Source organism: Vicia villosa, linkage group LG3, assembly GCF_029867415.1.
Source record: "Vicia villosa cultivar HV-30 ecotype Madison, WI linkage group LG3, Vvil1.0, whole genome shotgun sequence".
In the NCBI taxonomy this organism is placed as follows: domain Eukaryota; kingdom Viridiplantae; phylum Streptophyta; class Magnoliopsida; order Fabales; family Fabaceae; genus Vicia; species Vicia villosa.
Window position 1 is genome coordinate 101516506 of NC_081182.1, and position 27200 is coordinate 101543705.

A 27200-nucleotide genomic window follows, 5' to 3' on the forward strand; every position below is an offset into this window, starting at 1 on the left:
TACAAGCCTTGTTTCTTCACGCCTCTCAAGACTTCCTTCGAACCCTTCATGACTCTTAGGATACTTTTCTCTCCTTGGAAAACATATCCTTTCTTGTCGAATTCACCAAGATAAAGCAGATTTCTCTTCAAGTCAGGAACATACCTGACTCCAGTCAACAACCTTATTGACTCATCATGGAGCTTGAATCTCACAGATCTAACACCTGCAATTTTGCAAGCCTTGTTGTTTCCCAGCAATACTGATCCACCATCTTGGTCACATAATTCCTTGAACAAGTCTTTGTTTGGATTCATGTGCCAAGTGCAACCTGAATCCATTATCCACTCTCTTCTCGAGTCACTTCTTGAAACCACAAGAACATCAGATGATTCGAAATCATCTTGAACAATGGCTGCATTGCCATTATCTTTATCTCCATGATATTTCAGGCGTTCAGGGCACACCTTTCTTGTGTGACCCTCCTTCTTACAATGATAGCATCGAATGCCAGATGCTTAGCCACTGTAAGACTTCGACTGGCTTTTGCCCTTCTTCTTGTCAAACTTACCATCCTTTCGTAAGAGTTTTCCTTTAACGGCCAGACCTTCGCCAACAGTCGAAGGTTTATGCTCCTTTCGTTCGTTCAAGTCCTTAGAATACAGGGCTTATTGAACTTCTTCAAAGGTCAGGGACTCCCTTCCATACAGGAGAGTTTCTTTGAAGTGAGCATGTGATCGAGGCAAAGAACACAATAGTAACAGCGCTTGATCTTCATCATCGATCTTCACATCAATATTTTCAAGATCAAGAATCAACTTGTTGAACATATCCAACTGCTCCGCCAATACTTTGTCTTCAATCATCTTGAATGAATACAAAGCTTGCTTCAGGTAGAGTCGATTTACCAGCGATTTGGTCATATACAAACTTTCAAGTTTCACCCATAACCCTGATGCCGTCGTCTCCTTTGATACCTGCCGGAGAACCTTATCACCAAGGCTCAACAAAATTGCGCTGTGTGCTTTCTCGATCATATTCGTCTTCTCCGCTGTCGTCAATTCTGCATTCATGACTGCCTCTCCCTTCAACGCTTCCAAACAACCCTGCTGAACCAGTAGGGCTTTCATCTTCAAGTGCCACAGACCGAAATCATTCACTCCGGTGAACTTTTCAATCCCATACTTTGTTGAAGGCATCTTCTCCACGCTCACCGCACCAATTTGTTGTGAATTCAATGCCACAAACAAAGTATAAAATAAGGGATAAATAAAGGACAAGGAAGTAGAGGAACACAAGAATTGGTTATAACAGCTATTCTTTCACTTTCTCTTAAAACAAGATTACAAGTTTACAAGAATAACAAATAACCTCTCTCACCCTAAATTAGGATTTGCAGCTTAGCAATGATGAGAGACTAGTATGCTATTTATAATAAAACCTAACATACTAACTAATGGGCTTTTTCCACAAGGCCCATTACAAAAGCCAACTTAATAAACAAGCTAACTTAACAAATTAGGGTTTAAACACTAAAACCTAATTTAACATGCTAACAACTCTAGCATCTTCGACATCTGCATGCTAGACCCATCTTCGACTACAGCATGCACACTTTGACACCAGCATGTGAACAATCCTTCGACTTCATGCTTAACTCTGTCGAATTGTCGAACCAAGAAGCTACCCTTCGACAATACTAGAGTTCAATCCAATATCTCACATAGAATTTGTATGCTCTCTTCTAATTTTGCAAAAACTCAGAATCAATAACATAAGTTGCGATTTTAGTTTAAATATTACAAGGGGATTAGGTTCCTAATAGCATTCGACCTGAAAAACATGAAAATCGGCCCAAACTAATTATTTTATTAAGTATGGAGATAAAACAAACTATTTGACCCTTCATCATTCTGACTTAGCTTTTAACTTCAACACGAAACTTGTAACTTATCCTTCCTCATTTCCAATGCATATTATAATGCTTCAAACGGCATCGCGCAGCCCAAGTTATGACTTATACAACGAGAAGATACCAAATAACTATTTAAGCTAAAAATAAAATATGAAATTAAAATAAAGGTAATAATAGACTAAGCTTAGGAAACACACTAAAATGTTAGAAATAACAAAATACACTCTAGAACTTTTGTGACATAATAGTGAAAGAATGTGCATGAAAATGCACTGATCATTGTTAGTTACCAATTTGTGTAAATATCTTAGGTAATTTTTGGTAACTTTCAAGTCTTTTTGTGGTTAATAGTAGTATTTTATTATCATTTGGTATATATATTTATTCTTATATTTATATTATTGTTGAATAGTTCTTATCTTTGCAATCTATGTTGGATTTTGTAGTTTTTATAGATAATTGGAAGCTTGGACCATGGAAAAAGCACTTTGAAGATGTTCCAAGACCAAAGCCAAAGATTGCTGAAAAGAGGTAGCGCGCTAAGCGAGGTTGAGCCCGCTAAGCGTGCTTTTGAAGAGAAGAAGGAAGTTCTGGCAGAGAGTTCCGCGCTAAGCGAGGTCTGAAGCCCACTTAGCGCGGTTGGGCGGTTTAAGCAATTTTTGATAGCACGCTTAGCGGGCTGCACCGCGCTAAGCGCGGTCTGCGAAACTTTGTTTATTTGTTTATGGGCCAGATCATTTTAGAGGGTGTAGAGATATTTTAGAGGAAAAGAAGAGCATAATACACTGTAGCAAACATAGAGTTGAAGATTGGAAGCCTTGATCGTCGATTAATCGCCTTTGATGCTTGTTGATCTTCATCCTTTCCTTCTTGTGCAAGCTACCATTCTCATGGATAGCTAAATCCCTTTTGTATCAAGATAAGATGTAATCTTCCTAGCCTTTTGTATGTTTTTCTTGTGAATATATGTGTATGAACAAGTGATGATCAATATAGATGGTTTAGTTTGTTTATTAAAGCTTTTTCTTTGGTATAAATGTTTGAGACATCAATGTTTGTATCTAGACCTAACTCATCATCTTTCAAACTATAAGTTGCAGACATGGATTTAGAGTTTGATGTTTACTAAGTATCGGTTTTAAAACGTTATTTGTATTGTTTAAACGGTGGAGAAATCGTCGGTTAAACAATACGGTAAATCTAGCTATATCGTTGCGGACACGGACGATATAGGTGTCGATACGTAATTATATTGATCGTTAGCAAGTTCATAAGCATATATTTATAAGGAAACATACAAACTTAGGTCGATGAAATCGAATCTTGATGCATTTTCTTTAACTTAGAACCTTCATTAATTTAATCTTTGCTACTAAAGAGATTGAATGACCTTTTGCAAACCTAAAACTAAAGTAACATTAACTCAAGACAAAATAGGCTATAGAACGGCGGTGATATCGCAATAATCCCTGTGGATACGATATAAACGAAAAGTACACCACAATACTCTTTCAACAAAATGGCGCCGTTGCCGGGGATTGTTGTTTAGATATTGCAAGCATTGCAATAGTTTGTTTTGTATTGAGTCTTATAATTAATATCTTGTTTCTAAATTTATTTTCCTTGTGTTTGTTAATTTGCTTGGTTAGTTTTTCAGATTACAGTTTATGCGAGGACGTATACCTGCAGATCAACTCCTTTTTGATCCTGAGATTGAGAGGACTGCTCGTAGGGAGAATAGCAAAACTCGTAGGAGGAGACAACTAGCTAGGGAAAGAAGACAACAACAAGAAGCATCTTCTTCTTCAACTCCGGTTGAAAACTTGGTTGAGGAAGAAATGGCTGCGGATCCTAATGTTCTAGCTCGAGGGCCTTGTGTTAATAGCCCTCGACTCAATGCACAATTTGCTCGTGATCAAGCCAATGGAAGAAACTCCGAGATGAAAACGGGGTTACTTCAATTACTTTATCAGAATCCTTTCACAGGAGCAGATCACGAGGATCCATTTACTCATCTAACAAAGTTCTACGAGATCGCCGGAACAATTGGTGCTCCGGAAGACCAAGAAGAACAGGTGTTCAGGAGACTCTTTCCTCATTCCTTAATTGGAAAAGCTAAGGAATGGTACCTTGATCAACCAAATAATGTCATGACAAATTGGAACGAGTTAGAAGAGAAGTTCTTGGATCGGTTCTTTCCTCACAATAGGTTCATGGAAGCGAAAACTTCTATTGCGGTGTTCTCTCAAGGTTCGAATGAATCTCTCAATGAAGCATGGGAGAGGTTCAAGTCCATGGTTAGAAAATGCAAAGGTCATGGGTTTGATGAATTGTCTCAAATCCATATCTTTAGGAATGGACTCCAACCTCAACCAAAAACTCTTTTAGATGCTACCGCGGGTGGTTCGTTGATGTCAAAAACAGCTGCTGAAGCAATTGCTATCATTGATAGGATGGCTTTGAATGATCATCAAGGGCAACACAACCGTAGTGCATCGCAAAGAAAACCAGGAGTTCTTGAATTGAATACTAGTGATGCAATACTTGCTCAAAACAAGTTATTGACACAACAAGTAGAATTGCTCACTCAACAAATGTCAAAACTCCCTCAACAAATCAAAGAGATAAATGAGAGCCCTTCTAAAAATCAACATGTGATGTGTTGTGAATTGTGTAGGGGTGACCATCAAACAGGTTTTTGTCCTCCACCGGGTGAAGAGGTGAATTATGTGTCTAATCCTAATCAAGGATATGGTGGGAGACAACAGCAACCTTACAACAATAACCAAGGTTACCAACAAAGAGGTAATCAAGGTTATCAACAAGGATGGAGGCCGGAAGCGGGCCCATCGAATCGTCAAAATCCTTATCAAGGTGGTTACAATCAACAACCTCAACAAACAAAGCTTTCAATCGAGGACACTCTTAGCCAATTCATGCAATTGCAAATTGCAAGCCAAAAGAGTACGGATGCCGCAATAAAGAACCTTGAAACTCAAGTCGGGCAATTGTCAAAGCAACTTGCCGATCAAAACAAAGGTCCTTTTCCGGCTACTACACAAGAAAATCCTCGTGAGCATTGTAAGTCAATTCTAACTCGTAGCGGTAGAAATATTGATATGGGTGTAGGAGAGATAGTTGAGGAGGAAATTGTTGAGAGTGAAAAATATAGGGTGATTGAAGTAGAAAAAAATGTTGAGGGTGATTTAGTTGAAAATGAGAAAGAGAAAGAATTAGTGGAAAAAGAAACTCTTGAGAAAGTTGTAGAAAAAGAGAGAAAAAAATTGAGTGTGAGTGAGAAGGGAAAGAAGAAGGTGGAAGATTCTATTCAAGTGAAGAAACTACCTTACCCTCCCGGTCCGTCAAAGAAAGAAGATGCAAAGCACTATGCTCGGTTCTTGGATATTTTTAGCAAGTTGCAAATCAATGTTCCTTTTTCCGAGGCATTAGAGCAAATGCCGATGTATGCAAAATTCATCAAAGACATCATCACTAAGAAGAGAAGATTCTTGGATCCGGAGGTAGTAACGGTGAGCTCTTGTTGTAATGCGTTAATTCAATGCACTACTCCGATAAAATCAAATGATCCTGGGCGGGTAACCTTACCGGTGTCTATTGGAAATGTTCACATAGGCAAAGGTTTGGTAGATACCGGTTCTAGCATTAATTTGATCCCATTGTCTATGGTGAGAAGATTAGGAATCAACGATTTGAAGCCGACAAGAATGACGTTATCATTAGCGGATAAATCCACAGCTCATCCTCATGGAGTTGCGGAAGACTTGCTTGTCAAGGTTGACAAATTTTGGTATCCTGTTGATTTTATTGTCATAGACATGGAAGAAGATCCTGAGATTCCATTGATCTTAGGAAGGCCTTTTATGAAGACGGCCCGAATGATGATAGATATTGATGATGGCTTAATGAAATTAAGGTACCAAGATGAAGAATTATGTCTTGATCTCTTTGAAGCCATCAAGCATCCTAGTGATGAGGATGATTGTTTTAGAATCGATGCTACCGAAAGAGCTATTATGAAAGTGGAGAATCAAATGCACTTGTCGAATCCTCTTGAGAAGACTTTAATGGAAGCTCTCGAAGTTCTCACCAAAGATCAAGAGAAGGAAATTGAAGATTGCTTGAGAAATTTAGAGGCTTGTGAGGAGATGAATCCATTTGAAACTCAAATTGAAGAGTTGAAGGATGAACCTAAAGTTGAAGAGCAAAAGGTGGAGTTGAATGTGTTACCGTCTCACTTGAAATACGTGTTTCTCGGTGACAATTCTACTAAGCCGGTTATCATTAATAGTGGGTTATCTAACAAGGAAGAGCATCGATTGAAGGAAGTGTTGACAAAGAATCAAGAAGCAATAGGATGGGTTTTATCCGACTTGAAGGGTATTAGTCCGGCCTATTGTATGCATAAGATTATGTTAGAAGATGATTTTCGGCCCGTGGCACAACCTCAAAGGCGATTGAATCCAACCATGAAAGAAGTTGTTAGAAAAGAGGTTGTGAAGTTATTAGAGGCGGGGATGATTTATCCCATCTCCGATAGCGAATGGGTGAGCCCGGTGCATGTGGTTCCTAAGAAGGGTGGATTGACAGTTGTGAGAAATGAGAAGAACGAGTTGATTCCTTCGAGAGCGGTGACCGGGTGGCGTATGTGTATTGATTATAGGAGGTTGAACCAAGCAACAAGAAAAGATCACTTTCCATTACCTTTTATGGATCAAATGTTAGAGAGGTTAGCCGGAAGAAATTTCTATTGTTTCTTGGATGGTTATTCGGGATACAATCAAATATCAGTGAATCCGGCGGACCACGAGAAAACTGCTTTTACATGTCCTTTTGGCGTTTTCGCATACCGAAGAATGCCATTTGGACTATGTAATGCTCCTGCAACATTTCAAAGGTGCATGCAAGCTATCTTCTCAGATTTGATCGAGAAAAGCATTGAGGTGTTCATGGATGATTTTTCTGTGTACGGGTCGTCATTTGACTTGTGCTTGAAGAACCTTGATGTGGTGATGGAGAGATGCATTGAAACAAATTTGGTTCTCAACTGGGAGAAATGCACTTTCATGGTGACGGATGGGATTGTTCTTGGCCACAAGGTTTCTTCAAAGGGGCTTGAGGTCGATCCGGCAAAAATTGAAGTTATTGAAAAGCTTCCCCCTCCGGTGAATGTGAAAGGCATAAGGAGCTTCTTGGGACATGCTGGGTTCTATAGAAGATTCATCAAGGATTTCTCCAAGGTCGCAAAGCCTTTGAGTAATTTGCTCAACAAAGGTATGGAATTTAATTTTGATGAATCATGTCTAAAAGCTTTCCTAGAACTTAAAGCAAATTTGACCACCACACCCATAATTGTCGCTCCTAATTGGTCGCTTGAGTTTGAACTCATGTGCGATGCGAGTGACTATGCGGTTGGTGCGGTCTTAGGCCAAAGGAAGAACAAACAATTCCATGCTATACATTATGCGAGCAAAGTTTTAAATGAGGCACAGATTAACTATGCCACTACCGAAAAAGAATTGCTCGCAATTGTATTTGCATTGGAAAAGTTTCGCTCTTACCTCATTGGTTCCAAAGTGGTGTGTTATACTGATCATGCCGCAATCAAATATCTTCTCACCAAGCCTGATTCAAAACAGAGGCTTATTCGGTGGATTCTTTTGCTTCAAGAATTTGATCTTGAAGTGAAAGATAAGAAAGGTACAGAAAATTTGATTGCGGATCATTTGTCTCGGTTAGTGAATACCGAGGTGACAAACAATGAAAAAGAAGTGAGGGAAGAATTCCCCGATGAAAAACTGTACATGGTACAAGAAGTTAGACCCTGGTTCGCAGATATGGCTAATCACAAAGCATCTGGCTGGATACCGGAGGATCTAACTTGGAATCAAAGAAAAAAGTTTTTAAACGATGCTAATTTTTATGTGTGGGATGATCCTCACTTGTTTAAGTTGAGTAGTGACAATCTTTTGAGAAGATGTGTCGCGGATGAGGAGACAAAAAGCATTTTGTGGCATTGCCACAATTCGCCGTATGGTGGTCATTTTAATGGTTTGCGTACGGCCACAAAAGTCCTTCAATCGGGATTTTGGTGGCCTACTTTGTTCAAAGATGCTTACCACCATGTTGCCTCATGCGACAGTTGTCAACGAACTGGTGGAATAGGGAAAAGAGAGGAAATGCCCCTCCAAAGTATTGTAGAAGTAGAAGTATTTGATTGTTGGGGCATTGATTTTGTTGGACCCTTCCCTTCCTCTATGTCAAATGAATACATCTTGGTAGCTGTGGATTACGTGTCTAAGTGGGTGGAAGCGATTGCTTCACCCAAAGCGGATGGTAAGACCGTGATAAAATTTTTGAAGAAAAATATATTTTCGCGGTTTGGCACGCCAAGAGTGTTAATTAGTGATGGTGGATCTCATTTCTGTAATGCCCCGCTTGAAAAAGTGTTGGAGCAATATGGAGTAAAGCACAAGGTGGCTACTCCATATCATCCACAAACTAATGGGCAAGTTGAGAGGACCAATAGAGAAATTAAGAGAATTCTTGAGAAAACTGTGTCTAGCTCTAGGAAGGATTGGTCATTGAAGCTTGATGAAACCTTGTGGGCATATCGGACCGCTTTCAAAGCACCGATCGGTCTTACACCATTCCAAATGGGGTATGGTAAAAGCTGTCACCTTCCCGTAGAACTAGAACATAAGGCATATTGGGCCTTGAAGCTTTTGAATTTTGACCACAAGTTGTGTGGAGAGAGAAGAAAAATCCAACTAAATGAGTTGGAAGAGATGAGATTGCATGCCTATAAGTCTAATTCAATTTACAAGGAAAAGACCAAATTCTATCATGATAGTAAGATTCGAATTAAGGACTTTAAGGTAGGGCAATTAGTTTTACTCTTCAATTCCCGGTTAAGACTTTTTCCGGGAAAGTTGAAGTCTAAATGGTCCGGACCGTTTTTGGTCAAAGAGGTTAGAAGCCATGGGGCTATTGTGATAGAGGACCAAAAATCAAAGCAAGAATGGGTAGTTAATGGTCAGAGGTTGAAGGTTTATCGAGGAAGCGATTTTAATCGTGAAACTTGTGTTTTATCGTTTGGTGATCCTTGATTACCTTTGACCGTCGAGCTGACCGACGTTAAACAAAGCGCTTATTGGGAGGCACCCCAATTTGTAAATATTCAGCTTGTTTTATGTGTTTTTTACCGTTTATGTTTTTTGCGTTCTGGTCGAGCCAAAATCAGTCTACCGGTAAAGTTACACTTGCTGGTAGAAGAAAATTTTTTTCTGTGTTCTGTTAAGCCCGCTTAGCGCGCTTTGAAGATTTTTGAACCCTTAGTTCCAGAGAGTTGCGCGCTTAGCGCGCTCCTAAGCCCGCTTAGCGCGGGTCAGTTTTCAAAAAAAAAAAAATATTTTTCATTTTTGGGCCCTTAGTCTTAGACCCGGCCCAGCACGAATTTTGGGTGAGGGAAGTAGGGTTTTGAGGTTTTGTTACCTCATTTCTCCCAATTTCTTCTCCTAAACTTCTTTCTTTCTTTGCTTTCCTTTTCCTTGTGCTAATTAATCAAGTCCTTGCTCTTTCTTCATCATCTCCAAGGTAATCTTTTTCTTCTTCTTGTTATTTCTTCTTATTATTTCTTTTCTCTTATGCTTGTTTATATATATTAAGGTTTAGATTTAATTTTAGGAATAGAATGTGGTTAGGGTTGTTGTCTTGAAATCTTAGTAATTTAATCTGATTTCCAGTGCCTTGTGCTTGTTTAGAATTGATTTTGGGTGCTGGAAATGCATGGATGAAACCCTGGTTCGCAGGGGATTTTTTTCTGCAAATCGCAGAGCCCGCTTAGCGCGGTCTGGGGATTTCAGAAAAATCCCCTCTTCTGCCTGTTTTTGTTTGATGCAGGGGGAGTATTCTATTGCTTTGATTCTGATTGTAGCTGTTTATTTTTGTTATGTATTTTGTTAACATATTTGTTTTTGTGTTGCTATTTCCTTAATCATTTCAGATGGGACCGAAATTCCTAGGCTCTAAGAAAAGAAAGACCGGAACCGAAGGTGGCAGTTCTTCTCAAGCACCTAGGGCTATTCCGTTTAATCAGAACCGATTTAAGAGTCATGTCCAAGAGGAGAGGTATAAGAAGCTAGAGGTTAGGACATGGTGGCCTGAGCGTATTGTGAGAATCAATCCTGAGGGAACCTATGGGTGGTGTCATAACACCATTGAGGAGTATGGTTGGCTTAAACTTTGTGAGCCTGCACCTAAGTTTCATTTGGAGATTGTAAGAGAGTTCTATGCTAATGCCGTTCCAAATGAAGAATTTCCGGTTGAAGGTGTTCCCTTTGAGTTGAAAACTTGGGTGCGTGGTAAGGAAATTGATTTTTCTCGTCAGGCTATCCGTGAGTTTCTTGGAACTCAATTACCTTTTGAGGATGGTGAGCTGTGTGGGTATCATGTGCAATTAGCAAGGGGTAATTTTGATTGGGAGCATCTGAGGGAGGTCTTGTGTTCGGTTGGGCAGTCTTATGATCTTAATCCTTCACAACAGCCCCAAAAATTCTCTAGGAAGTCGTTGTCTACTAATGCTCAGATTCTCATGTCTGTGGTCCTTCATAATTTAAGGCATAGGAGTCACACTTCCTCTTTACCTGCTGAGTCTGCTGCACTGGTTGCTCGTATGATTGAGCATGAGCCGATTGATATTACTCGCATTATTGTGAATGAGCTGAAGAGGGTTGCTTTGAGTGGAACTCGGCATGGTGATCGTGCTCCCTGCAAGCTGATTTTTCCTAGTTTGATCATGAATCTGTGCAAGAAAGCAAGAGTGCAGATTCCTTCTGAGGGGCTTGTGTCTATTGACACTTTTATTGATGACATTTTTATTGAGCGTTATTGTTTATCCAGGTTGACTGCCGTTCCTGTTGCTGCTGCTCGCCCTGCTCGCCGCCGTAGTAATCCTGATAGAGAGGAGAACTTGGCATTTCATATGGCGCATCTGAGAGCATTCATGTTTTTGCATGATTCTATGTCTCAGCTGAGGTTGCAGATGATGGAGCCCCATGTGGCTCATCCGTGGAGTTCTCGCCAAGACTTGGTGGATTATGCTGATTGGCCTGAGGTCAGTCCATTTCCTGAGGAGGAGGAAGGTGGCGAGGATGAGAATGTGGAAGAAAATCAGGATGAGGATGAGTAGTTTTATATTAGTATGTTTAGTGCTATTAGTATGTTTAGTGCTAGTTTTTTTTTTTTATTTTGACATTAGCCTTGTTATGTTTTGTTCCATCCTTTTATAGGATGAGGTATTTTGAACCTTAGGCATTGCTATGCCTTTTTGGATATTGTGACACCTTTTGGTGTTTGTTTTAAATTATTAAGTTTTTAGTTTAATTACTTTATATTTTTATATACTATTGCAATTGTGTTTTAAATTTTTGGTTGTTGTTCTTGTGAAAGTGCTTCCCGGATGAAGCAAGCTTTTACACCCAATTGGGGCGGTGATGATATAATGTGAAATTAGTACGTACAAGGTACATTTTTATCGTTTCTTTAATATACCATGAATTAGATACTTGTAATTGTACAAATTAGATGTCATATTTTCTTTAGCAAATATAGTTCAATATTGAATCATTTTAGTTCTAAAACTAGTGTGAGGAGCCTTTCCGTTGTACATTTATATATTATTTTGTGATTACCAACAATGTGCGTTTAACTCGTGTTTATTATGTTTAATCTTGCGTTTTTTATTTTAATTGTGTAAAGCATGAAAGTGATCAAAGCATTTTGTTTCGCATTTCGAGTATAACTTCTCTACCATATATAACCTACCCGGTGAGTGTGTGAGCATTTGATAACCACTTTGAGCCTTTTTGCCAAGATTCAATCGGTATCATTTCCTTGTTTATATTTGCCGATTTTTGATCTGAATCTTGATGACTTTCTTTTAACCTTGAAGAGTACCATGAAATGTGGTTAGGAATGATTCCTTTTCGCCTTAGAATAGAGAGCATTCGTGATTATGTGGTGGTAATATTCAAGTTGGGGAGAATAAAATTTTTTGGTGGTATTGGCGATGAGAAGAAAATAAGAGATTGCTCGAGAGAGAAAAAGAAAAAAAAAAGAAAAGAAAAAGAAAAGAGCTTTGTATATAGCTAGTTTCCTTTAAATTAAAAAGATGAACTCTTGAGCAATAAAATTGTGTGATCGGTTGATAAGGATGTGTGGATATAATCTTGATTTGAATGCTCTCTTAGGAATTGACCCTTTCGTTTCAATGGCCTTGAGAAATGACACTTCCTTGTTAACCAAGCCAAGATACAACCCTAAAGACTTTGTGATTCTTGCTTTTACGCTTTTTATATAAATGTTGTGTAGATGAATGCATAATTAATTCTGGATGTTGGCGACATTGTTGTGTGAGTGTTAGGTCCTCAATTTTGTCTCTTTCTAGAGAAGTGTGTAGGTTGTGATTCAATTTTGAACTTATTTTGTTTTAGGAACTGTTTACATCAAAGGTGTATTTAGTATTAGTATCTCAATCATGGTATTATTTTAGCAAGGGTGGAATGTTACTTGTGTACTTATGGAATTTGAACCACCCAATTGTTTTTGTCTTAGCTTGTGATTTCTTGGTTGTATTTGTTTTGTTTGAGGACAAACAAAAGTTTAAGTTGGGGAGAGTTGTTAGTTACCAATTTGTGTAAATATCTTAGGTAATTTTTGGTAACTTTCAAGTCTTTTTGTGGTTAATAGTAGTATTTTATTATCATTTGGTATATATATTTATTCTTATATTTATATTATTGTTGAATAGTTCTTATCTTTGCAATCTATGTTGGATTTTGTAGTTTTTATAGATAATTGGAAGCTTGGACCATGGAAAAAGCACTTTGAAGATGTTCCAAGACCAAAGCCAAAGATTGCTGAAAAGAGGTAGCGCGCTAAGCGAGGTTGAGCCCGCTAAGCGCGCTTTTGAAGAGAAGAAGGAAGTTCTGGCAGAGAGTTCCGCGCTAAGCGAGGTCTGAAGCCCGCTTAGCGCGGTTGGGCGGTTTAAGCAATTTTTGATAGCACGCTTAGCGGGCTGCACCGCGCTAAGCGCGGTCTGCGAAACTTTGTTTATTTGTTTATGGGCCAGATCATTTTAGAGGGTGTAGAGATATTTTAGAGGAAAAGAAGAGCATAATACACTGTAGCAAACATAGAGTTGAAGATTGGAAGCCTTGATCGTCGATTAATCGCCTTTGATGCTTGTTGATCTTCATCCTTTCCTTCTTGTGCAAGCTACCATTCTCATGGATAGCTAAATCCCTTTTGTATCAAGATAAGATGTAATCTTCCTAGCCTTTTGTATGTTTTTCTTGTGAATATATGTGTATGAACAAGTGATGATCAATATAGATGGTTTAGTTTGTTTATTAAAGCTTTTTCTTTGGTATAAATGTTTGAGACATCAATGTTTGTATCTAGACCTAACTCATCATCTTTCAAACTATAAGTTGCAGACATGGATTTAGAGTTTGATGTTTACTAAGTATCGGTTTTAAAACGTTATTTGTATTGTTTAAACGGTGGAGAAATCGTCGGTTAAACAATACGGTAAATCTAGCTATATCGTTGCGGACACGGACGATATAGGTGTTGATACATAATTATATTGATCGTTAGCAAGTTCATAAGCATATATTTATAAGGAAACATACAAACTTAGGTCGATGAAATCGAATCTTGATGCATTTTCTTTAACTTAGAACCTTCATTAATTTAATCTTTGCTACTAAAGAGATTGAATGACCTTTTGCAAACCTAAAACTAAAGTAACATTAACTCAAGACAAAATAGGCTATAGAACGGCGGTGATATCGCAATAATCCCTGTGGATACGATATAAACGAAAATTACACCACAATACTCTTTCAACAATCATATTATAAAATAACTTAATCAAATGACATAGATTAAAAAGAAGGTATATATGAATGAGAGAAAAATATTTATATTAAAGCAATTTTTATTATGAATGTGTGTATTCCCCATAATTATAAATACAAAATAAAATAGAATGAATTCAAAATAATGTAATTAATATTAATAAAAAATGTTTCATGGTGGAACCAGAAATATAGGAGATTGTGGAAGCTATAGTGGAGCAAAATTTTCTAGGCGATTCAAGGACATAACTTCTTGATCTGAAGGTTGTGATCATGATGCGTCTTGAATCAGAGGTGTTGATATTGAACTGGCATTGCTAATCTCTGGTACGGTGGACCTAGGAGGGGGTGCCTCCATGGTTAGCACTCAAAGACCCAAGTTAGTTAGAGTTCAAGATAATCATAATGAAAACGAATATTAGAGATTGTTTACTTGAAAATCCCTCGTGACAATATTTATATCTTGGGCTCAATTGAGCGGACATGATAAGTAGGCCTTATCTTACGGGACCTTTGGCCGACACGGAACAGTTTCCCCCAAGACTCACCTGGTACTCTAGATGTCAATGAGTGTTTTAGTAGTCGTGATCGGCCTTTAGGAATGGTTGTTCGTGCATTGGCATGTATACGTCGCTTTGGTTTTGCCAAAGAGTAATGAGGAATATGGGTATTAAATGGAGTCCCATCATTGAAACATTTATAGAGTTCACTTGCTACAAGGAGTAATTAATAAGATTTACTTAAAGTGTAAATAACCTTAAGTTCCTCGCGAGGACATGTTTGACTATTTTATTCATGAGCATGTTGCGTTAAGACATATGCGTCTTATTAGCAGTATGTCGGTCCGACTAGATGCGACCAAAATTGATATGTTCTTACGCTGATAATGTACTCGTTTAGCTTGATGTGGTCAATCTTTAAATCGTGTTTAAAAAGTTGAAATATTGATATGGCTTGGCACAACTATTCGTCCAGATAGTAATTGTGAGGCACGAGACCGACTAGATGCGGTTATGCTTTAAATTATACTCAGATGGATGAGGCATGAGACCGACTAGATGTGGTCATGCTTTAAAATATAATCACATGGAGGATGCATTCCCCGCCAAAGATAGAGGATCCCCATCCCTGCCCCGAGGTAAATCTTGGATCGAGGTGGACGTCTTCGGGCTCCACCACTCATATCCCTTGGATGGGCTAGATTAAAAAAGGAGGGGGTGCGCCAACTAAGCATTAATGAGTGTAATCTTTGACTATGGGGTATTTAATTACTATAGAAGACGTGCAAAACGTCTCCGACAACTCCCCTAAACTCTTTAGGCACGCTAGGTGCTTTGGGGAATTGATTGTTGTAGTCGGACGTGCAAAACATCTCCGACAGCACCCATAAAATCTTTAGGCGCACTCGACGCTGTGAGGAATTGATTGTTGTAGTCAAACATGCAAAATGTCTTCGAACCCACCCTTAAAATCTTTAGGCGCGCTCGAAACTGTGGAAAATTGATTATTGTAGTCAGGCGTACAAAGTGTCTCTGACAACACCCCTGAAATCTTTAATTCGGCCATCAACTGCACTGGTTGTACCCCAATTCGCTATTACATGCATTCACACTTTGGTGCCCTAAAGGGAGGACAAGATATAAACAAGATCGGCAAGAATATAAAATATATATATATATATATATATATATATATATATGTGTACTTCGGTCGATCGCAAGTATATACTGATCTCTCATCCTCAATTGTTTGTCTGGGTAGCTTGACTATTGACTGATCTAGAGGACGAAGTCCTCGGCTTCAGAGATGGCCGACCTCTAATGGATGTGTACAGTTCCACTTCTCGGGGTCGAGGTGGCCCGACGCTTCTGAGCTTCGAGCTTTCTCTAGGATGTTCGACTTTCCTGGTCGTTCAATTGAGGAACTACGAAATTCGGGTGTAGAATTCGTGCTAGTCCATAGATCTTCGACGCTCTTCTGACATTGTAGCATGTAGAATCTCCCAGGTAGTTATGCCCGAGACACATATGGTAAGCGGACTCTCTTTCCACTTTTTGATTTACACCTGGCCATCTTTATAATACTTCTTTTGGAACATGGCCAGGTTGTCGGGGAACTTCAGGCGTCGAGTTGGCTCATGATCCCCCGAGTTGGCTCATACTACGAGATGCCGATCACTTCGTAACTCCCTTATCATTATGTGGTCTTGGACATTTTGTAACTATCCATGACAGTTTTAGTCGTTACGATGATGAAAAATTCGACCTGAGGCTTTTACGATGATGTAACAAAAGTTATTCAAATTTCTAGTAAAAAAATTTCAAAAACAAGTCATTCACCGTATAAAAAAAAGTCATTCAAATTTTCCTTTCAAAATCAATTAAAAAAAAAATCATTCAAACAAAGACTTAATTTTTCAAAGAAACAAAAAAAAAATTCTAAATTATATAAAAAATATCGCTTTCATAATGAGGTCAAATAGATAACATTATCTTCATTTCCATTGCTTCTTGTATCATAAATTCTGTGTGAGTGTAAAGTGAAGGTGAGTTCCATTCATACTCAAATCTTATTCTCTATGAAGCTTCTTTGCATCTACAAGCATCCACCATCATCACTTTTCACATCAGTTTCTAAACCATTATTAAATAATCATAAATCCATATTCAAAGAGAGAAAACTCATCAAAAACCCTTCTTCATTTTCTTCATGTTGCATAGTTCATGCACTGAAAGAAGATTCAACGCAATATGAGATAGATCCAGAGAAGGCCAAAGAAGCCCTCAAAGAGCTTGACCAGAAAATCCAATCCATCTCTAATAAACAAGTTTCCTCTCCAAAACTCAAGGGTACATACATACACTCTTGTTTTTTTTCTTACATTTTTTCATTCTCAAATTGATAATTCTTGTAATTTTTCAATTTTCTCTTTTGTACCTTTTTGCAGTTTCGGATTTTAAACCTACGAGAGAGGAAATGATAAGTGAGAATGGTAAGCTGGAAATTTCAGAGTCGTCTCTTGCATTTGGAGCTGGTGGACTTGTTCTACTTACTATATTGTATAATGTACTGTTTATTACTGTAATTAAGCCATCTATTGATGGTCCATAACATATATCTAGGAGCAGTGTTTGACATTAATATATGTGACATCAAGATATAATGTTCTCATGACCATGTTCTTGCTCTCTCATGCATGTTGCTAAGATTTTGATGACAAAAGTAAAGTCAGCTTCGGAAGAAATTTTTGGTTTCACTTTAATCTTTTCCAAATTGTCTATATAGGAATGTTTTGAAATCTTTTCAACTAATTTTGAAATTAGTTTGCCTAATCATATGCTAATCTCATTTATAAATTTTAGTTGTACTCGATCTTTTTACTTTGCTATTTTCTTCTGTTTTCGCAAGCATTTAATTTCTGATTTACACGCTCTTACAAATTTCTTTCCTTTCATTTCATCTTAACCATGCTTCAATTTAATTCTTGAAGTTGGTTCTACATTTTTGGCTTTGCTGACGACTTTTACGTTAATTTCTCTTTCTATTTTTTTCATCAAGAATTCGTATATCCATATTTCAAAATTCTATGAAATCTCTAGCTCTCACGGAGTGGGAGCGTAAGAGGAGAAAAAAGAAAAAGATTCGTACTTGGACCAAACAACTCACACCCACACCATGTCTAATAAAAAGATGAAAGTTACTCTGTCTGAACCAATTCATGTAAATTTCTATTGCTAACCAAAATCAGACAGGCACCTCGATCAAAATTAAAACTTGGAAATTTAAATGGGACGAATTGTCAAGCATCTATCGGACAAGTAAAGAAGTGTATTCACTACTAACACACAAACAAGTCCAAAAGAACTGTGTATTTGGATCATAAGCGGTGACGTGGTAAGTGAACATTCTATTGATTTATATACATTTATTATTGATACTGTTGTTGTTATTATTCATACATATGAACACGAAGAAGAATGGACTAAAGAGAAACAATATTTTCTTGGTTTTTTCACACAAGAGGATAAGTACATTGATCCAAAAACAATCCATGTTTAGAAAAATTACAGAGCGATCATTTAGAAGACTCTACCAATCAGAGTTAATGATCTATGTCAATTTATGTTGTTCGTCACAATTGATTGTTGATCAAGTGACTCCAAACACAAGAGAGGGGTGTGGATGAATAGTGTTATTTATAAATTGAGAATATTTTAAAAATTTAATTCTTAAAATATGATTTATACTAGATCAAAAGAGATGAAGTGGCGGAGAAAAAGAATTAGAAGAAGGAATTAGAGAGTAAATAAAATTAAATGACAAAAATTAAAGAGATAGAATTAGAAAGAGTGCACTCAATATTTATATAGATTCAACGTGCATCTGTCATACACTTGTTTCCAAGAGTTTCTTCTTGAGAGATCCACTAATAATAAGTTTTGAGATTTTAAGGAAATGCCCATGAACTTTTTACAACAATGAGAGATTTTATATAGGCGGATCCTCAAACCAAATAAAGCTTTTAACAAGCCGAGCTCACAAACTTAATAGAGATTTTAAATGATTGATCTCAAGAATTAAACAAAGATGCTAATAAGTTAAATCACATGATCAGATGTTTATGCCTTTACATTCAACTGGTCACTTCCACACTTTCTCTTTTTCACAACATTGAAACTTCAAGTTATTTTGTTTTAATTTATCATTGATTTAACACTTCATATGGAACTTGACTCTTCTAACTAATAAGACTCAATATAATTTATTTGATACACACCATCATTAGAGATTACTGGATACAAGATCATTATGGACTTCACTGAATTCCGTTTGACATCAGGTGTTCTTATCATCAAAACCATAATGTCATGTGACGATTATATATGTTTGAGGGGAGGAGATATTGAGAAACACTTAATTAGAAAATAAGAGATGTTCATATGAACTTGAAATATTATTTTTTGAAATTCATTCTTGAAATATTAATTTTTTGAAATTTATTTTTTAATCTCTTGTAACATCTCTTGAACTATATTGGATTGAAAAAATACTATCTTCCCCAAAGTCAATCATTTTGACCAAACTGTGTAAACATATTTAATGGAAATTCCTCTTTTATTTTATTATTTGTCTATGTGTTTTGATATATTAATTTTTCTTGAAGTCATTTAATTGATTGTCACCTTTATTTATTTCACAACCTTTTTAATTTCATAACAGTCTTTTTTTTTAAATATTAAAATTTTAAAAAATCATTTAAATTTGAAGTTATTTCAATTAACTATTCATGACTTTTTTAATACTTTTAAAAATATAAAAAATTATTAAAAAAAAAAAATCCATTCAAGAACAACTAAACACATAAAAAATTATTCTACAAGATTGTTTTTTCTCTCTCCTAAAACTAAACCAAACCTAAATATTTTGTGTTGTCGCGGGAATCAAAAGCCTCGTCTAAAATTCTCAGGTTTGATTCCACTATCATCACCAAGATACCCGACACAGTTTCTGCGACCCTTTCTTCTACTCCAATTCAATCCAGATTCACCACTTCCAACAATGGAAGAAAAATTCTCATTCAAGAATCTTCATAGCAGAGAGTATTCCGGTCACAAGAAAAAGGTACCATTTTTTTTCTAATCTTTCACGGTTCTTGTGGTTTAATACTTAGGTTTATGCGAAAAAAACCCTCTTTTCAATGTTTCTGTTTCAATTCTCAAATGGGTATTTTTTTTTTCATTTCTGTTTCATTCCAAAAGGTGCACTCCGTGGCTTGGAATTGCATTGGCACAAAACTTGCTTCTGGTTCTGTTGATCAAACTGCTCGAATCTGGCATATTGAACCACATCATGGCCATGTAAGCTTTCTCCTAATTCTCTTTGATTTTTGGTTTGGTTTTCAATTAAATAGACCCAAGAAAAGTTCATGTCTTTTTTATCTTTTCCACTATCTTTCTGTTATAATTCGCTTATTTTTAATTGGAAATTATCTCACTGTTTAGTTTTTCAAGAATTATGGAAGATAAAGGCCATTTGTATCAGTCTTGGGCTTATGCTTGTCTTTTAATTTCTATTTGTTTTATGGCTCAAGTATTTACATTAGTGTTTGGACTTTTGATACACTTGGAAATATCTAATATTATTTCTATAAGTTGTTTTTTTTCAGTTTATTTCAACTAGGTTCACTTGATGAATTTTGAATAAATGTTCAATTAAGATCTGTAGAGTATTTTCTTGAATAAACACTTAACTACTTAAGTTATTTACCTAACTGCGCTTAAATATGCATCTTAGCTACATTCTGATGTTGTACATAGAAATGTGGTGGTTTCCCTTAAGGATTGGCTTATAGTTTAAGATATGCCCTTAGACTTATCCTGTTTTGGTGACCTTCGTGATCTAAAATGATAGTAATATTAGACTATCTTTCTATTAAGATTGAGACCTGTTGAGTTAAATCAAGAAATACATGGCAAATCATGCATGATGAGACAGAAAATTGTTGCTGAAACTTGAAGCTGTAGTCAACTGTTAACTTTTCCATGAGCATCTATATAGAAATGAAGCATTTCTTTCAGTTTTGGCTTCTACTTTTATGTCACTGCGAACTTATTTAACCTTCTTATTATTTTGTCTATAGAAATTTAATTGTTCCATTTGGCTGGGGATTATTATAGGGTAAGGTCAAAGATATTGAATTGAAGGGTCACACTGATAGTGTGGATCAGCTATGCTGGGATCCCAAACATCCTGATCTTATTGCAACTGCGTCGGGTGACAAGACTGTTCGTCTCTGGGATGCTCGTAGTAAGTGATCATTCAGATGTACAATTCATTTATAATTATTCACGCAGGAGGAGAGTTATTATGAGCTTATATTTTGGGATACTTTTATTTCTGCAGGTGGAAAATGCTCACAACAAGCAGAACTTAGCGGGGAGAACATCAACATCACTTACAAACCTGATGGTACTCATGTAGCAGTAGGTAATAGGGTATGTTACACAATCCCTTCGTTTTCTTATAGCTCTGAAATGCACACATATGTTTGAGTCGATTCCTTTTTTTGAATCATTGAGCTTTGTATTGTAGCTGCTAAATAGACTATGATTGGCTATGATTGTCTTGCTGTTTTTAGCAATGTGAAATCTTACCCTGTCTTTTCTTTTTATAGGATGATGAATTAACAATACTTGATGTTCGGAAGTTCAAACCAATTCATAGGCGCAAGTTCAACTATGAGGTATAGTCTAGTATATGCTTCATTGTAGTAGTCTGTTATATTTCTGACAGTTTGTTAAGGCTGGAAAAAAATCTGCTCTGTCTAGTAAATGCTAACAAATTCCGCCAACTGACTTTCTATCCAAACAGAATCTTGGCATAAAAAATTATAATCAATTTATCTTTATACCACGTTCTTATAATATTATGTAAAATGTGAATGTGATGTGGTTGTTTATCGGTTTGATTGGTAAATTAACTCGCGTTTTAATTATCCAGTTTATTTTTCTTATGTTTTTAGCGTTTTTACCTATTGCCTTTTTAATTGATATAATATGCTGTTTACTAGAAGAACCAAGTGCCCTGGTGTCAAACCATCCGAACCAACCATGAATTGCATGTTTGTTTTGTTTGAATTACATATGGGTTGAATGAGTGACTTACAACATCACTCAATATGATGTTGTTCATTGTTTTGCTCAACAACACTTTTGCTTGATCATTTAGGAATTCATTAGTCTTTCTTTGATTACAAATTTTAATATTTGGTAGTGGTTGATATGAGCACAGCAATAGGCTTAACTATTTAAATGACATGTCTTTTATTCATAGCACATATTTCATAGTGTCAAACATTTGTTTAACTTTCGTGAAGAATTGAATCAAATTTGCTAATAATTCCTGTATTTTTCCTAGGTAAATGAGATTGCTTGGAACATGACTGGCGAGATGTTTTTTTTAACAACGGGAAATGGTAAGGTCATTGTTTCCTTTGGTAGTTACATCATAAGATATTGCTCGATACCTTTTGCTTCAATGTGTTGTATGGAGTAGAAAAATATCTTATATTTTGTTACATTCTAACCTCCTTAGGGACCGTGGAAGTATTGTCTTATCCATCTCTTCGACCCCTCGATACCCTCATGGCTCATACAGCTGGTTGTTATTGCATTGCAATTGACCCAACAGGAAGGTATGTTTCTTGTGTTTGTTATCTTTGGTCCTGCAAATCACACTTGAATTAGCAATCAAAGTTGCATAACTGCATATAGTTATTTCTGTCATCATATTTTCTTAGAAAGTATAATGGACTAACAAATTATATATCCTCATTATATTGAGACAGACATTTCGCTGTTGGAAGTGCTGATTCCCTTGTCAGCTTATGGGTTATCTCGGAGATGCTTTGTGTGCGTACCTTTACAAAGCTCGAGTAAGTTTTCTCTAACTTCCACATTTGTTTATTGTATTCAACTTTTGATTTTCAAGATATAATTAGTGTTTAGCTTCTTGTGACCAATTTGGAATGTTATGTTTCTTAGATGGCCTGTCCGTACGATTAGTTTCAATCATACCGGGGACTTGATTGCTTCGGCTAGTGAAGATTTGTTCATCGATATCGTAAGTTTATACATGCCAGTTGTTAAACAAAAAGATTAATTTGTAAGATTGCTCAAACATAATTTGCTTGTTTTTGTGGCACAGTCAAATGTTCATACCGGAAAAACAGTACATCATATTCCTTGTAGAGCTGCCATGAATAGCGTTGAGTGGAATCCTAAATACAATGTACTTGCATATGCCGGAGATGACAAAAACAAGTATCAGGCCGATGAAGGTATGGTCATTTGAACACCTGCAAAGTGTTATTGGATATACTATAATCATTTGTGACTGTTATTAACTTGTGTGCATTTTGGTTGCAGGTGTTTTTCGAATTTTTGGTTTTGAAAATGCTTAGTGTTTACCTTGGTAGTGACAAATGCAAAAGATGGACAGAAGAAGACCTCAAGGAAAAAAGATGAGATGTCTGAATATTGCTAGTTGCAAGGACTGTGAATTTTGAGTAGATTAATTTAAGACATCATTGTATCAGAATATCTGCAAAGAAGGATATTTCCAGAAAATATGAAATTGGATGAATGCAATAGCATATTTATTTTTGTTTTTAAGAATTTGGATGAAGTACATTTTAGTGTGCTTAAACATCAATGGTCATATCTTTAAAGAGAAGTTTCTCTTGCTTTAACTGTCAAGTAATTAATTCGGTGATTAGGACTTAACAAAATAAAGTTTGATTATTATGTTTAAATAGCAAAGTACTAGCTGTACAGTATTTTTTGTTCTTCCCACAATTCCATTCTCACCCTTTAAATTTCTCTATTCACTTTCAATGTAATAAACTTTTGAAGGAACCCACTATAGATTTCATAGTAAGTGGTTCACACAGCAGCCACGTCATATTTATGTAACTACATATTTTATTTCAATGATAAAAAATAATGCAATTTTTATAAAACCTACCCGGCTACCCCCATTATAAAATGGAATAGTAGACGATCCATGTTCACATGGAATGATGTTATTTTTTTCTTTCATTATTTTTTTTTGTATATTAGTAGCTGATAAAATAGAATAAATGTTTCTAATGGTAGCTTAAGGCGTCCCTCAACAAATACCATGACATTCCACCTCCGATTTCTCCAATGATAAGAAAAAATAATTTCGTTATTGTTTTTTTTTTTTTTAGTCTTTTATTGCTTTACCGTGAGGTTCAAATTGTTACATTACACTTAAAATTATTTAAGTAATTTTCATCAATTTTATTCTAATTATTATTGTGAAAAATAGTATTCATTCCATCTTACACCGATCCATTTATAAAAAAAAAATTTGTCCCAAAATAAATGGTAATATTTATTATTTTTTCAACTCTACCTTCTAACTAATAATACTTTCATCTAGTACTTTACTAAAAATATTATTCTCTATTTTATTTATACACTTTTTTAATCTGCATTAAATAATTAATTGGGTCATTTATCGTGGGACCGATGGGAAATGGAGGGAGTAATTCAAGTGATTGTAACCGGTTATTATGGGGTTATAACTATTTACCACAAGTGGCAAAATGTTTTTGTAAATATTTACTAGAAGTGTGTAACTGATTACCACAACATTCAAAATGTCTTCGTAACCGATTATCACAATGTGCAACCGGTTATCACTCAAGGCAGTAGCTCTTCATAACCGGTTACTAGAAATGCATAACCATGCATAACCGATTACCAATTCAAAGATTTTTTTGTTTAGTTGGTTAGTTGAATTGTTGTGTAATGTTGTATAAATACCCCAATTGGGTTATTAACTAAATATGACCACCATTCTACCCTACTCTCTCTAACTCTCTAATTCTCCCATTGTCTCCACATTTGCACACTAGTTTTTAGGGATGACAATGGTTTGGGTCGGGTGCAGGTCTCCACATTTTTTTACAACTTTCCACAATATTATATATATATATATAAGCGGGTGTAATTTCGGATTTCGGGTGCGGGTTTCACACTATCCAAACCCGCACCCGAAATATCGGGTGTCCGAACCCAAACCTAGTCAACTCGGATTTTCACCCGTTGACTCGGGTTCGGGCGCGGGTGGGCCCTGCAGATGCGAGTCTGCTTGCCATCCCTACTAGTTTTATCTTGTGATTGTTTTGTTTCAACATTTGGCATCAAGATTCTGATTCTTTTATCAAACACTTAGAGTGCGAAAATGCTCTCCATCACCAACAAACGAATTCTTGCAAATCTCCCATGTGAAGAATTATGATAAGTGGTGCAAATACACAAAGGTGCAATTTGATTTTTAAGATGTTCTTGAAGTGATCAAGAATGATGTTAATCCACTTGTAGAAGGTGCAACGATTGCACAAAGGATTGCACATAAGGAAGAGAAAACGAAAGATTTTAAAACTTTGTATCTGATTCATTAGTGTATTAATGTTGATAGCTTTGAGAAGGTTGGTGATTGCACAATTTCAAAGAAAGCTTGAGAAATTTTGAAGAAAAAATATGCAGAAGCTGATAAAGCAAAAGTGGTGAGGTTACAAATTTATAAGAGGTAACTGAAATTGATTCAGATGGATGAGAATGAGACTGTTAGTGAATTCACAATAAGAATCACAAGAATGGTGAACCAGGTAAAGACTTGTGGAGAGAGAATCATTGAGAAGTATGTGGTTAGTAAAATTTTGAGATCTTTAACAACTATGTTCGATAACGTAATAGTAGCAACTGAAGAGTCGAATAATCTTTCAAAGATGAGCAAAGAAGAACTACAAAGTTCTCTTGAGGCTCATGAGCAGAGAATGAAGGAGAGGGATCTTGACAAGGCAAAGGCTGAGATTGCTTTGCAAACCCATTTTGTTGGAAGAGACAAGAAGGTGAAGGAAAAGTGGTCCATGACTAGAGGTAGAGGAAACTATCAAATGAATGGTGGAATGAACTCCCAAAATTCCAACAACTCAACATTCCAAAAGGGTGAAAGCAACTACAACAGATGTGGTGGATCAACCAATTTCAAAGGTGGCAACAATATAAGTGATAACACCAAAACACACCACTTATTCGACTCGACTCGCGCATTTATTATTATTATTATTATTATTTTACCTCTATCTCTAGCGTTATATTGGTGTTTTTTTCTATGTTTCAGATACCTAATCGAGTAAGAGCCATCACACGAAGAAATAGGACGAACCAGGCGAAAAACAATGAAAAAGATATATTTTTGCACTCATGGCATTCAGTATGGCGTTCACCACAGAGGTAGCCATGACGTGGTTATTGAAACCCACATTTCCAACAATTTAAGTCAAATTCTCAATGTTTTGAATCTATGGCGTTCGCCATGGGGGTGTGGCGTTCACCACACCTGGGAAAATCAGAAAAAATTGTTTGAATTGGTCATCCATTTCTCCCTATTTTCTCTCACACGAATCCAACAACCTTGACTTCACTTTTTATGGTATTGTAACACTATAAATACACGTTGAAACTTATTTTCAAGGAATCCAAGCTTAGCACAACTTAAGCCATATAGTTACTACTTTGAAAGCTTTAACTCTTTACATTGGAGAGCTATAACACGATTGTTGTATTATGTTTGGAGCACTTTACTTTACAGCAGTTAATTTTGCCAGCATTTTATTTTACTATTTCAAGCTTTCCGTTGATTATTTCTGTACCAGATTCAAGACTCCATTGGAGCAGGTTTTTATTATTAGTATTGCTTTATTACATTGTTCGTTTATTTATATGCACCTTTATTATTTCCTTCACAAAGTCTATTTTCAAAGCTTTATTTTCTGAATTGAATCGTTATTTTCCTTCGCAAAAGAGTTTTTTGCAAAAGGAAAGCATTGACTTATTTGTACCGGTGGCTAGAATTGAAATTATTAGGCTAGTTGGTTGAATTGCAAATAACAATTGGCCCATCTACCAAATGGATGTCAAATATGCATTTTTGAGTGGTCCATTAAAGGAGCAAGTGTATGTGGCATAATCGCCTACACCTAAACCACGAACCCAAGTTCCATATAATGAGAAATGTGTTGTATGGGCTGATGCAAGCACCAAGATATTGGAACAAGAGAATTCATGAGTTTCTAAAGGAGATAAAATTTGATAAATGTGTATTCGAATATGGAGTATATGTGAAGAAGAATACAAATAAAGAAGTGATCATCCTATGTCTCTACGTCAATGATTTACTGATTACGGGCAACAATGAAGGTTATTTATCGAATTTAAGACTAATCTAATGAAGGAGTTTGAGATGACTAACCTTGGTCTCATGACATATTTCCTTGGCATCGAGTTTTACACATCCAGAAAGAGATTGCTCATGCATCAAATAAGGTATGCACTTAAGATATTAACGAAGTTTGAAATGTAGCGCTGTAATGTGGCCATTACTCCTGCACAACCAATGTTGCAGCTGTCAAAGAATGAAGACGAGAAGGATATTAGTCCAATGCAATAGAGGAGGCTGATTCAATTAATGCGGTACTTGTGCAATACGAGACTGGACTTAGCATATAGCATGGGCAAGTGAGGAAATTTACGGGGAAGCCAAAGGCATCACACTTGACAACAGTTAAGAGAATTCTGAGATACGTCAAAGGTTTGATTGATTGCAGAATTCTATTTCTCGCAACTGACAAAGGTAGAAATTGAAAATTACTTGATTATGCCAACTCAAACTGGTGCAGAGATAAAGATGATAGAAAATCCACTACTGGATACATTCTGATGTATGGAGAAACACAATCTCTTGACGTTCTAAGAAGGAATCAATTGTGG

The 27200-nt window shown here is 36.4% G+C and overlaps 2 protein-coding genes across 2 annotated transcripts; both read left to right on the plus strand.

The window, feature by feature from the left end:
• The first annotated feature begins 16343 nt into the window (after window positions 1–16343).
• Window positions 16344–17013, plus strand: LOC131656437 (uncharacterized). The gene is made up of 2 exons (XM_058926158.1): window positions 16344–16685; window positions 16784–17013. The coding sequence occupies exons 1-2, from the start codon at window positions 16415–16417 to the stop codon at window positions 16945–16947; spliced, it is 435 nt and encodes a 144-aa protein (XP_058782141.1). The 5' UTR covers window positions 16344–16414; the 3' UTR covers window positions 16948–17013.
• Window positions 17014–19211: 2198 nt separating this feature from the next.
• On the plus strand, window positions 19212–23070 carry LOC131656439 (THO complex subunit 3). Its single transcript, XM_058926159.1, has 11 exons — window positions 19212–19458; window positions 19596–19694; window positions 20514–20643; window positions 20740–20831; window positions 21011–21079; window positions 21754–21811; window positions 21931–22030; window positions 22184–22270; window positions 22380–22458; window positions 22543–22675; window positions 22764–23070. Exons 1-11 carry the CDS (start codon window positions 19396–19398, stop codon window positions 22796–22798), a joined length of 945 nt encoding a protein of 314 aa, XP_058782142.1. The 5' UTR covers window positions 19212–19395; the 3' UTR covers window positions 22799–23070.
• Window positions 23071–27200: the final 4130 nt, after the last annotated feature.

Bases quoted from the DNA above. Each gene is read 5' to 3' on its own strand.
- LOC131656437 (XM_058926158.1), top strand. From the start codon at position 16,415: ATGAAGCTTCTTTGCATCTACAAGCATCCACCATCATCACTTTTCACA. The intron at 16,686-16,783 runs GTACATACATAC...ACCTTTTTGCAG, and splicing joins TTCCTCTCCAAAACTCAAGG to TTTCGGATTTTAAACCTACG.
- LOC131656439 (XM_058926159.1), top strand. From the start codon at position 19,396: ATGGAAGAAAAATTCTCATTCAAGAATCTTCATAGCAGAGAGTATTCC. The intron at 19,459-19,595 runs GTACCATTTTTT...TCATTCCAAAAG, and splicing joins ATTCCGGTCACAAGAAAAAG to GTGCACTCCGTGGCTTGGAA. The intron at 20,832-21,010 runs GTATGTTACACA...TTCTTTTTATAG, and splicing joins ATGTAGCAGTAGGTAATAGG to GATGATGAATTAACAATACT.